General features: G+C 42.2%; 1 protein-coding gene across 4 annotated transcripts in view; it reads left to right on the forward strand.

Moving 5' to 3' along the window:
- The window catches only part of LOC129325865 (cytochrome P450 2K1-like), a 69,005-nt gene that overhangs the window by 35,397 nt on the left and 20,816 nt on the right, over positions 1–12,792 (forward strand). Inside the window, exons 2-4 of one of the 4 annotated variants that reach the window (XM_054973824.1) lie at positions 6,594–6,844; positions 9,733–9,895; positions 12,042–12,191. In XM_054973824.1, coding sequence (XP_054829799.1) covers positions 6,662–6,844; positions 9,733–9,895; positions 12,042–12,191 — 496 coding nt within the window. In that variant the 5' untranslated portion in view covers positions 6,594–6,661. Of the gene's footprint in view, positions 1–6,593; positions 6,845–9,732; positions 9,896–12,041; positions 12,192–12,792 lie in introns of those variants that run through there. The other 3 variants (XM_054973855.1, XM_054973863.1, XM_054973847.1) reach the window with 3 other exon arrangements.

The raw sequence follows: 12,792 nt of genomic DNA on the forward strand, positions 1-12,792 counted from the left end.
TGCTTAACCAGCAGTTATTTATTGGATTGAGCAATGTTTTCATAGCATTTCAAGAGTGTCAGGTCCACGTCCAGCTGTGGCTGCACCTGATGTACAAGCACCTGTTGTGGGTCTTCGGGTTGTGCCTTTGCCCCAATTAGGCTGAGGCCTCTCAGCTCCTGCTGTCCCACCAGTTGTCAAAGGCTTATGGGAGGCCTGCAGACCCCATTCTGGCATTGGGTTTATGGCTGGAGGGTGAGTATACATCACCCTTGCTCCCTCTCATCCACTGCTCTGGCCTGCCTGCCTGTGGCTGACCCTCCAACTCCCTTCCTCGTCTGTCATACTCCTTCTCCCCCTCCTCTCCTTCACATGCTTGTACCAACTCCTCCATCTCTCTCTCACACATCTCTCTACCACACTCCTACACAACCCACCATGCCCTATGGCTGGACTTCCCTTATATCCTTTCCTCCATTCCCAGCTCCACCTGCCAGCCACGCCCCCAACCCTCTAGCCAGGGCCCTGGCTGGCCCAGGCAGCCACACCTGGGGTTGCTGCGCTGGCTGCTCTGGGCAGCCACACCTGTGCCTTTGCTGGCTACAGTGCCTTCTTTGCTGGTTGCCTAAGGCAGCCCCACCTGGGGTTGCTTTGCTCCCAGCCTCTCTTGGTCCTTGCTAATCCCTTCTAGCCTGCCTGCCAGTTGGGGCGTGACCCAGTGCTGCCTTGGTTGCCTTTCCTCCACTGCCAGTGTTGGCTGGCTTGCTGCTGGCTGGCTGTCCCTGCCTCTTGTGCCTTCTCCCTCTGGGCTAGTCCCCTCCTGGTTACCCTCATTCTCTCTGCCTGGGCTCCTAGCCTCCCACTGGAAGGTGGGGCTGGCTGGCCTCCACCTGCCCTGTTTGACTCTCTGAGGCTTGAGTGTCTCTTTGCCTCTTTCTGTTGCTGGCAAGTTTGGGACCTGGTCTGTTGGGGCGGCTGAGTAGTTGCCGCCTGGCTGTCCCCTGCCTGTTCCTCCCGGCAACTCCAGGGGCTGAGTCTTGGACCCCGGACAGATAGTTCAGACAGAGAAATCACAACAGAACAAAGTTCTGGCATGTTTAGCTACAAATTGCTTAATGTTTCTTGCTCCAAAGGGGTTCTCTTCTTAGCCCGCAAACTTCCTTTATCAGAACCCTGACAACTATAGTTGGTGCAACTGAGCAGCAAATTCATCCATCCCGCCTGCAAAAATTGAGGACAGGGTTACACAGCCACAAAGGAGGATACTTGCTTAAGATGGCTGGGTTTCAATGCTCTAATGTTACAAAGCCTGCAAATTCCATCATGACAATCTGTACTATACAGGAAATTAATTTTAAAAAATCAACAAGGGCTGTTTCCACACACGTTGAATAATGCGCTTTCAATGCACTTTAGCAATCCTTTGGAAGTGAATTTTTTGTTTCAAACATGAAAACTCAGTTCCAAATTAACACCAAAGAGCATTGAAAGTGCATTACCCAACGTATGTGGAAGCAGCCAATGAATGACTTGAGTTACACAGACTAAGTATTTTGATATCTTTCCAACCATTTTTGTGTTCACACCAAATGTGCCACATTGGGGGATGTAAAAGGATGGTGAAATGTGCCTGGATGGGGCAGTTGTAGAAATGAGATTCTTTCAAAGGAGAATCTGGAGTGGAGCCTTCAGATTTTTAGAACTGAGGAGGCCAGATGGAAGGCCAATATGGAAGTATGGCTGAAGCCTTTCAGCACGGGGAGGGCAGCTTATGTCCCTCTTCCCTTGATTCAAAGCAATACACCATATAGGGTTACCAGGTCCGGGCTGGGAAATTCCTGGAGACTTGGGGAGTGGAGCCTAGAGAGGGTGTGCTTTGTGGAGGGGATAGGCCTCAGTGGGATATAATGCCATAGAGTTCATTCTTCAAAGCAGCCATTTTCTCCAGGGGAACTGATCTCATTGGCCTGGAGATCATTTGTGATTCCAGGAGATCTCCAGCTACCACCTGGAGGCTGATAAGAACACAAAACTCCTGCAGTAAGAATTAAGGTATTTAAAGTGCACTATGCAAGTAAGCAATTTCAGTGTATGATGTAAACACAACTCAATCCAGTAAAAAATAAAAAATGCAATAAATCTTACATAAAGTGCAAATGCCCTTAAATATACGATCCCCATAAGTATTATGATTAGGTAAAGGTAAAGGTAGTCCCCTGCGCAAGCTCCGAGTCATTACTGACCCATGGGGGGATGTTGCATCACGATGTTTTCTTGGCAGACTTTTTACAGGGTGGTTTGCCATTGCCTTCCCCAGTCATCTACACTTTACCCCCAGGAAACTGGGCACTCATTTTACTGATCTCAGAAGGATGGAAGGCTGAGTCAACCTTGAGCCGGCTACCTGATCCCGGCTTCCACCAGAATCAAACTCAGGTCGCGAGCAGAGCTTGGGCTGCAGTACTGCCACTTACCAGTCTGCACCACGGGGCTTTTTCTTATGATTATCATACTGCCAATTAATGCTCTGATATTAAATACTCACACGTCTTGCCTTCCAGTGTATTCCTTTCTCCACAATCAACATCCGATCAACATCCCTCACTACTGATGTTGTATCTGGGAACCCATTGTGGATGTTGATTGTGGAGAAAGGAATACACTGGAAGACAAGATGTGGTAAATTGGCTCAATTTGAACTCTCTTGATAAAGCCCTGCGAAACAGGAGAATTGCTAGTGCCTGTTGAGTGGTTCTCAGCAGCTTTTGGACCCTGTCTACACCTACGTTGGTGACCCTCCCCTACAGCGTTGCCTCATCAATTCTTATTGAGAAGAACAGAGGATTAAAAACCATTCTGCAGAGGCTCTGAGGACTGTGCCACACCCCAGTAGGGTAGTGGAAGGGCACTCCCTACTCTTTTAAGTGTACCTTATATATATTTTGGGATTGCAATATTGTGGAAGGAACTTTTCATTGTATGGTTGCACTTTGTAAGAATTGTATATGCATCTTGCATTTGCCCTTTATGTAAGATTTATTGCATTGTTTATTTTGTACTGGATTGAGCTGTAAGTAGTGTTTACATCATACATTGAAATTGCTTATTTGCACGGTGCACTTTAAATACCTTAATTCTTAACGCAGGAGTTTTGTGTTCTTATCATCCTGGTTGGTACTCCGCGGCATCCCTCCTTTTAGTAGTACCACCTGGAGGCTCGCAACCTTAACATCATACCTGAACGGGAATGATAGGGTCCGACTGTCGGGGTGTGTGTGTGTGATGATTACATATCTCCCAAAATCTGAAACCAATTGAAGCATATAAATAATACATTTTAAAAAAAATATGTGCACTATCTATAACAGATAAAAATACAGAATGTTAACATTAAAATGAACCAAAAATGAGCCAGTTTTTTTCAAGAGACTAATCTTGGACAGCCAGACAAGGCTTCTTACTCATTATTTTGCTGGGAGGAATTTATTTTGGACTGTGGCGGATCGGGTCTCTGACAACTGGCAGACCCCGCTCTGCCTACCCCTCCATTGCCTATCCTGGCACCTGAAGGGGCCGTCTCACTCCACTGCCTCAGGGTATTGCTGCCACCACTGTCTTGCCCTCAGATTACTGGTTAGGAACAGGAAGGGGGTTGAGAAGGAGATTAGGCCACAACCTACCTAAATTTTGATAGTCCAGCCCAGAGAAAGTTACACACACACAAGATGGTGTTTCTCCACATGGACTAATAGAAAGAGGAAACTGGAGTGCCTCACCTTGAACCATATGTTTTCCTACAGTCTTTGATCAGTGAAGGAGAGGTTAGGGGGCCTCCAAAAGGGGCTCATGGCTTTTGCTTACGGTCTATTTATCATGGCTTACACACAGTATGAATCTGGACATCTTACTACAAGTTCTTCTGCAGGGTGCTTCTGGATCCAAGCAGGAACGAATAATCTGACGCTTTGTAATGATTCTGCAAGGAATCAAGATCATAGGGGGAGAAAGGAGAACTTCAGCTTGGGGGATTTGGTAAAGGAAGCGCATCCAGTCTTGGGCCCCTTTGGGCCTCCCAATGGTTTTTAATAAGGACTTCTGCCCTTTCATCTGTAGTATTACATCCACTCCCTATGTGGATGTGGCTCTTGTTCTTCCCCGTTTTGCACACATCACACAACTCCAGTGATGATGACTCCGGTTGCACTGCAGACAAAAGCAGATCTCCCTCCGTCTGCATCCCTGCTATCTAGAGAGGTTGAAATGGGGACAGTCCCTTCCGTTTCTTTTAATATATTTGCCTTGTATTCTTTTTTTTTTTGAAAATTTTTATTTTTTTGATACTAACATTGATTACCAATACAAAGGGAAAGAAGGGGGTAGGGAAAGGCAAGAAAAAGGAACAACAACATAAGACAACACTACACTACAAATAATGCTTTCCCTTCATACTGCCATAATTAAAAATTAAACCTTTGTAAAGTATTGATGGAGTGGTTGACCTTGCAAAATACAAATTACAATCGAAATTAAGTCTTCCTTCCCCCCCCCCCCGGGCCTCGGACGCAGTTCTCTCTGAGCAGCTGCAACCGCAGTGCTCGTTGCCTCCCCCCCCTTCAGACTTCGGATCTTCTTCTTTTTGTTTGGTGTCTTGCCCAAATTCTTGGTTTTTGTCCTCAAAATCCCTTAGCTGATCTTCTTCTTTTTTTTTTTTTTACTTTTTTTTTAATTTATTTTTTTAAACCAAACAAACAAACAAAAACAATGTACAGAAGTAAAATAGAACAACAACAAAGTCTTAGTGAACTATATACAATAAATGTCATGCCAATATAGTTAAAACAAAGACAACTAGCATTTTTTTTCAATTATTTGATAGTCGTTGCTTCAAATCTGAGTAACAAAAAGTAAATGCTTAGGTGGAGAGTGATTTGTATTGGAAATGAATTCAATGAATGGTAACCATTTTGCAATAAAATCAGTTTCTTTCAAATAGTGTTCACTCTGGTATAATTCGTCATGTATTTTTTCTTGTATATAGTGGTCCCATATTTTTTCTAACCATTTTTCTGCTGTGGGAACCGTCTTTGATTTCCAATGTAAAGCTAGCAAGTTCTTACTTAGCTGATCTTCTGATATTAACTTGTAAGCTTGATCTTTGTAACTAAACCAGATACCTTCCGGAAATAGCCATTTGTACTTTATCTCGCGTTCCCTCAGGAGAGCTGCGAACCTTTTATACTTAAATCTCCTTTTCCGAACTAGAAATGGAACGTCCTTCAGTATCTTAACCTTATTTCCCAGAAAGTCCAAGTCTGCATTGTATGAGTTATATAGGATAGTGTCTCGGATCCTCCTAGATGAAAAGTCGATGAAGATCTCGCGAGGCAGCTGACGCTTCGTTGCATATTTTGAAGAAGCCCGACGGACTTCCAAAATGGTGCTTTTTACCTCTTCTTTAGTTGCCCTCGCGGGTGCCGCCAATAATTCCGAGGCAAGATCCCCTAAATCCTCATTTTCTTCCTCTTTCACATTCTGGAGGCACAAAATAGTCTGTGTTCGTTCCACTTGCAGCCCGATCAGCGGGTTCTCCACCAGCTTTAACTCTTTGTTCGTTGCTCTCACGAGTGACGCATTTTCCCGAGCAGACTTCTCTGCCCCCCCCGCTACTTCCTTAATGGCTTTCACTTCGCTCTCAATTAAGCCCACCCTTTGATCTGTTTCATTCAGCTTGTCAACAAAGGGTTTTATGGCTTCGGTAACCGACCTTTTCACCAAATCCTCGAGCGACTCCCCTTTTCCCTGCAGGGCAGCCGAAATTGACTTGCCCAAAGCGGGACTCTGCTTTTTTGCCGCCATTTTAGGGGGGGGGACCGCCGACCTTCTGAAACTCAGCGAGGGGGAAGAAACCCGAGTCTTCTTAACTTCAGATCCCACCACTCCTTCGCGTGCGCTTGTAATAACAGAAGGGATTCGCTTACTTACAGGCTTCCGCCTAGTTCTGCTCTTTGCCGTTTTCCATGGCCCGGCAGCACTCAAGGTACCGCGCATGTCTGCCGGCCTCCATAGGAACAAACGGGCAATTTACCCCCTGCATCGGTTTCAGGGGGCTCTTCCCGCCGCGTTCTGGACCCTGCCTCCCTCACTGGGAGTCCTTGGGGCTAATCTTCGCAGATCAGCCACCCGGTCAGGCTGCTCGGGCGTTTCCTCCCGGACCTGTGGAGAGGAGCGCCTGACATGGCCGAGAAAACGAAACCGAATCCATATTTGCCTTGTATTCAATGGGACAACAGTTCAGAAAGGCATGATCAACTTTTGAAAAATTCTCACTAACTACAAATTCAAAAGGCAATCCAGCTACTTCTTGGCAATTCTACTCTTTGGACTTGGTATATAATTAACTAGACTAACCTTCCAGATAATATTGTGCTGAACCATCAGTCAGGTGTCAAGAGAATTTAGATTTATTCTGGTCATTTGCTGAATTAGACACCACCACCCCTAAGTCAAATATAGGGTTTTTATAGCTGGAGTACACACACAAAATTGGAACTAGTTTTCATAAACTAGACAGAGAACTTATATGAACCTTTTGCGCTGTTCATCTCATTTGGCAGACACTGTCCTTGACCAAAATCTGCAAAGTTTGCTGCAACCACTGCAGGCAACTTTTCATTAATAGGAAATGGCTTGGATGGATCCTCTTTCTGTGTTGTTCCTATTTCCCCTGGCAATTGCATTCCTTTGGAAAATGAGTAGTTTCTGGAACAGCAGCAGCCAAAATCTTCCACCGGGACCAAAGCCATTGCCACTAATAGGAAACCTCCACCAATTGGATCTGAAGAGGCCTTACAGAACCATGTTAAAGGTAAGCTTCTTGCTCTTTTCTCTTCCAGATGCTTTGGTTTTTAGTTTAGTTTTGTTTTTTGGATAGAAATTTTATTTAAAAAGATAAAATAAGAAAATAGATTATACAAACAGTACATTTGAAATTGAATTGAGACGTATACAAACTTATGTAAACAGTACATTTGGAATTCGTTTGTGCTGGTCTTACAAGGCAGAGAGACTATCAGCTTCTCCATCACAAAGGCAAACAATATATGTTGCATAATTTGTCTATGCATTAATAAAATGTATGTAATGTATTGTCCTGAGCTTGATGCCCCAGGCTAGACTGATCTTGCCAGATCATGGATGGATGCTAAGCAGGGTTGGCTCTGGTTATCACTTGGCTGGGAGGTTACTAAGGAAATCCAGGGTCACTATGCAGAGGTAGGCAATGATCTCTATTCATCTCTTGACGTGAAAAACCTGTCATAACTTAATTCAGTTAACTAAACCATTGCTGTACCTGCCAACAACATTATAGACCTCTATCAACTTCAACCAAACGAAACGTTCTTCAAAAATCTTTTTCCTCCTGGAGCCTGGAAGTAAAAAATCTGAGAGATTGCTGGAGAATCTGTAATCTAGTTAAAAGGGGCTTCACCTTTAATGGCTGTTCTCATGGAACATATTGAAGAGCAAATTTGAGGAGGCACTAATAATACTGAAAATGTAGACAGCTGGAATAAAAGTTATATCTGAGGTAGATCATGCTCCAGTGGATCAGCCAAGATCTTGAATATTTAACTCTTTATTACTACAACATGAAGAATTAGGGTGCAATCCAAAGCAGGTTGACTCAGAATCTTATTCAGTGGGGCTTACTGCAAGGACAGCGTCCTTAGGATTGCTTTGGTTATGACTGATATTAGATCTGCACTAACACCACCCAAGAAAGGCCTTGAGGTGTAATTTGCGATCCAGGGAAAGAAGTTTTGTTTGTTATGCCAACAAATTTCTACAAGTTAAGTAAAAAGGGAGAAGGAATAGGTTGGCTTCCCAGTTGTCCACAAGTGCCAGGCAATCTCCCTGGCATTTGCCCCGTTGCTCCCTGGCGATCACATGCCACTAGCAGGCAACCCAAGAAAGCACGCACCAGGCACGGTTCCAGTGGGGTGTGATGACATCACTTCCTGAAGTAACGTCATTGTGCCAGCCATGGGCGTTCTCCCATGCTTCACTGGGCAAATTTTGACCCCAAATGGACAGGATTTGCCCATGCAAAGTGCAGGAGCACGGCCATGGCTTGCATGATGACATCACTTCCCGGAAGTGACATCATCATGTCTTTCCGGGACACAATGAGAATAGAACAGGTAAGTCCCAGATCCTCCACCTTCCACCAGGAGGATATAGGGACCTGGGAGCCTCAGAAGTGGAGATATTAACAAGAAAAGTCGAAACACAATATAAGTTACATTGAGCTCAGGGGTATATGTGAAGTAGTATCGCAAGAGATAGAAATGTTGAGAGCAAAACATTGGCAGAAGCTGTTAATTGTACAAAGCAGAAGTTCTTTGAATTGGATAATGAACCTGGCAAATTATTAGCAAAAATTTCTAGAAATTATAAGAAGGAATTGATTCTATCAATATTCTGGGAAACCAGCACATAGTTCTGAGAAAACTGTGAATCAACTCCTGTACCATTTTTTTAAAAAACAGAGAACACTGCTGAAGCATTGATAAGGAAATTCTGAGGAGAACTGGGTATTTCACAACTATCATGATATATGAAGAGTTAAATGGGCCTCTTAGCATGAAGAAAGTGCAGAGAATGATTGGGAATGCTGGTTTAAGCAAACCACCCACCGTGATGGATTTCCAGTGCAGGAGCATAAGAAATTCAAAGGGGAAAGACTGCAGCAATTTTTTAATAGAAACAAGTTACACTGTAAGAGATGGGCGTACAGCTGGTTAGCAGTGAAATTGAGTTAGGAAGCCAAGGTCCCTATAAAGTCCACAGCATGTTCACAAACATGTGGACACACATACACACTTCTGAGTATATGACCCAGCTTGGTGGATGTACATTTCTATGCAACTGAGGAAGTAAACTCTGACTCATAAATACATTTTGGCTTGAAGGTGCTAGTGGACTCCCATCTAACTTTGCTACAAGAGACTAACATGGCTTTCCCCCTTATTGTTATAATTATTAAAGGAAGAATTATTATTAAAAGAAGATTTTTAGGGGTCTGGAGTCCAGGAGAATCTTAAAAAGACAGTTAAAAAAATAATGAAGTTTTATCTGGATATATTATGCTTCTATCATTCTGCGAACTATGTAAACCTGATTTGTTCAGGAAGGTATTTTTATAAAGATAGCAGGGCTATATTATTACAGAATGGTTCAAGAGGGTGCTTTAATAAAGGGAACGTCTTTAGAAAACCAGTTGTATCGAAACAATTCCACATTATTTTCTATTGTCCTTTTTATGCCGATATTCATTTTAAATATTTAAGCTCTATTTTAGCTAATATGACCGATTCTTCTGATTATCACAATATTTACTGTCTTTTAAATGATTTCTCCTCCAGTATAACTGAGAAGGTAACAAAGTTTTTACAACTTGCCAGAAGTCTGTGCCAGGAGAAGTTTCAAAAATAACAGTTGATATCACTCAACTGTTTTATATTATATTTTGTTCTTTTTTCTCTGTACCATACTGTTTTCTTTGTTATATGACAATAAAGGCAGATCACATATTATCAACAAAGGGAATGTAACCATAAACTATACTACTGTTTGCTCTATGTTTTTATACTTAGGCAGTATCATTTTCTACAATGTTTAGCATATCCTTTGGGTGAAGGTTTGGGTTGGATGATTGGAACTTTTCCTCATTTTCCTTTGATTACATTTCAGCTTTCTAAACAGTATGGCCCTGTATTTACCCTACAAACGGGATTCCAGAAAATGGTCGTTCTGGCGGGCTACGAGACTGTAAAAGAGGCTTTGGTGAACCAGGCAGATGCATTTGCGGAGAGGCCCATGATCCCAATATTTGAAGACTATCAAAAAGGCAATGGTGAGGACGTTGCTTCTGAAATGTAGCTAGGGTTGCCAGATCCTCTCACCCGCTGTGTGGGAGGCAAGAGACCTGGCACTCATCATTTATGTGTTGTTCACACATGCGCAAAGTGCATGCGTGCTCCCAGGTTGCACAATGATGTCACTTCCAAGAAGTGACATCATTGCACAGTGCCTCATGCCACTCCTGGGAGCGCTCTCATGCACTGCAGTGGACTGATTTTTGCCCATTTGGGGCTGAATTGGGCCAATTTCAGGCCGAAATTAGCCTGCTGTGAAGAGCAGGAGCTTTCAACAGCCCTCCCAGCAGTGCTCCCACACTCCACAGTGGGCTGATTTGGGGCCCAAATCAGCCCATTGTGAAGCGCAGGAGAGCACCGTGCCGCCTAGGAGCGTGCCCTGGGAGATGCATTCCCCACCTTTTCCCCCACTGGCCAGGTAGCCAGGTGCAGGGCTGGAGGGTGGGAGAGGGGGATCCTCCGCCCCAAGCACGGGGACTGGTAACCCTAAATGTACCTGATCTGGCTTTGTATATGTCCAGTCCATAGAACTAGACTGGCTTAAAGTGTCTTTGAGAAAAACATAGAAATAACAATAGAAAGTGCATAGAACCTTATACAAAATAGATTAAGCTACAATAAATAGAATATATAGAATATATTATAATAGATTTAGGCTGTATAAGAAGTATAAGCAAGATAAATAACATAACTGAATATCGTACTATTGTTCCTCTATCTCAGTTAATTCCCTATTTAAAAAAAGAAAAATAAACTGTGATACTTCTAGATGGAGTATCCAATAACATATTTTTAGGATTTTGGTGGGGGGGGATTCAGAACAAAGTGGGGCTTTAAACATTTTGTATTCAACTTTATATTCAACCTCACAGTATTTGATATATTAGCTTATTAATTTAACTACTTGGCTTAGATATTTTGATATTAATTGTACATTCTAAATTTAATATAGTGACTTATTGTATATATAGAAAATTCATCCAATAGTACAAAAACATAATAAGAAGAATAATATTGATGAAAAGAGAAAATTAATAATTTCTATGACCTAGTTATATAAATCAACAATCATTAAATACAACAAAATATATAAGCTTCAAAATAAATTTTTGCCTCCATCACCACTGTAATGCTTCTGAATAGGATGTCTAATCACATATTTTTAGAGTTCATAACAATGTGAAACTTTAAACATTTCATTTTTGACATTTTATTCAACCTGATATTTAGTATCTTAGCTTGTTTAACTATAAGTTTTGTTTAACTTTTAGTCTATTTTAATATTAATATGTTCCAAATTTAATAAATTTGCCTATTATACATTTTAAAAGTTCATCCAATCATACAACCACCACCACCACCCCCCACACACAAATAAGAATGGTATTGAAGAAGAGACAGAGAAAATTCTATAATATAGTTATATAAGTCAACAATAATTGTAAATAACAAAATGTATAAGCTTCAAAATAAGTATCCCCATCAATCTCCATTTGTATTCCTTTTCTTCATGCCTTCTTCTAAGTTGTGTGCCTTAAATTGATTCCAATAATTTGGTCAGCCTCCAAAAAGCCATTGGATCATTGGATCATCTTGTTAGCAAGGGCCTCCTGGGTCAGTCACCTTGAACCATCACACAGTCTGGTACTGACCCTCGGTATGCACTCTCTAAGTCCATATGATCCAAAATTTCTCACGCTCCGCAAAACCCCAGATTATTGCTTCTGAATTCCATTTTCAAAGTTCTTATCACTGGGTTTGCTTGTAATGCTTGTACTAATTCAATTTTTCACGGTATCTCTCTGAATTCCTTCACCTGTTTCTTAGATTCTTGAATAGCTTGATTGTTTTCTTGAGTCTCCTGGTTTGTTTTTTTGAAATCCAGAAAATTATTCAGATCTTAGCTTCTGACAACCTTCCTTTAACTTTTGACAGTATTCCTTATATCATCCTTAAATTTCTTCTGTGAAAGCAAATAGTTTTCTTGAGGAGCACTACAACTGTAACCATATTGCCACCACTCCATGGCAGTCATGTTGCTTAACATGTTTGGACCTCTTTTCATAATGGAGGGTATTCCTTTATATGATTACAATGGTCATGCATGCTAATGTCCCTCTTTAGGAGTCGTTTTTGCTCATGGTGAGAACTGGAAAGTGATGCGGCGGTTTGCGCTAACCACATTAAGGGACTATGGAATGGGCAGGAGGACCATAGAGGACCGAATTGTCGAAGAGTGCCATTGTCTAATACAGAAGTTTGAATCTTTTAAAGGTGAATTGGTGTTTTTATCTTTACATTTGGAAGGCATCAAAAAGACCTGAGACATACTTCAATGTAGCCCAGTCCGCAGTAGTAGCAGTTTTAACCCAGGAACCTGAAAATGGTGATCTGTGAAAGACCTTTGATTTGAAAACAGGAACAAGCTCAGAATAAAGCCAGTTTGGTGTAGCAGTTAAGAGCATGGGGACTCTAATCTGGAGAACCGGGTCTGATTCTCACTCCTCCACTTGAAGCCAGCTGGCTGACCTTGGGCTAGTCACAGTTCTCTCAGCCCCACCCAACTCACAGGGTGTTTTGTTGTTGGGATACTAATAACATACTTTGTAAACTGCTCTGAGTGGGCATTAAGTAGTCCTAAAGGGTGGTATATAAATGAATGATGATGATGATGATTGAATTCACAAAGAGACAGAGCCACACAGAATGATACACAGAGATACACACATATACCAAAATTTCACAGCTGTGGACTTACAACTCTATCAGCCAAAGAAGCCAACAAGTTGTCAGTGCCATACACTTTTTCATTACACATTAAATACCTTTACAGACAAAAGAAATCATATGTAAGGGCAGTGAGAAATCATATGTT

This window comes from Eublepharis macularius, chromosome 1 (genome assembly GCF_028583425.1).
Source record: "Eublepharis macularius isolate TG4126 chromosome 1, MPM_Emac_v1.0, whole genome shotgun sequence".
Classification (NCBI taxonomy): Eukaryota; Metazoa; Chordata; class Lepidosauria; order Squamata; family Eublepharidae; genus Eublepharis; species Eublepharis macularius.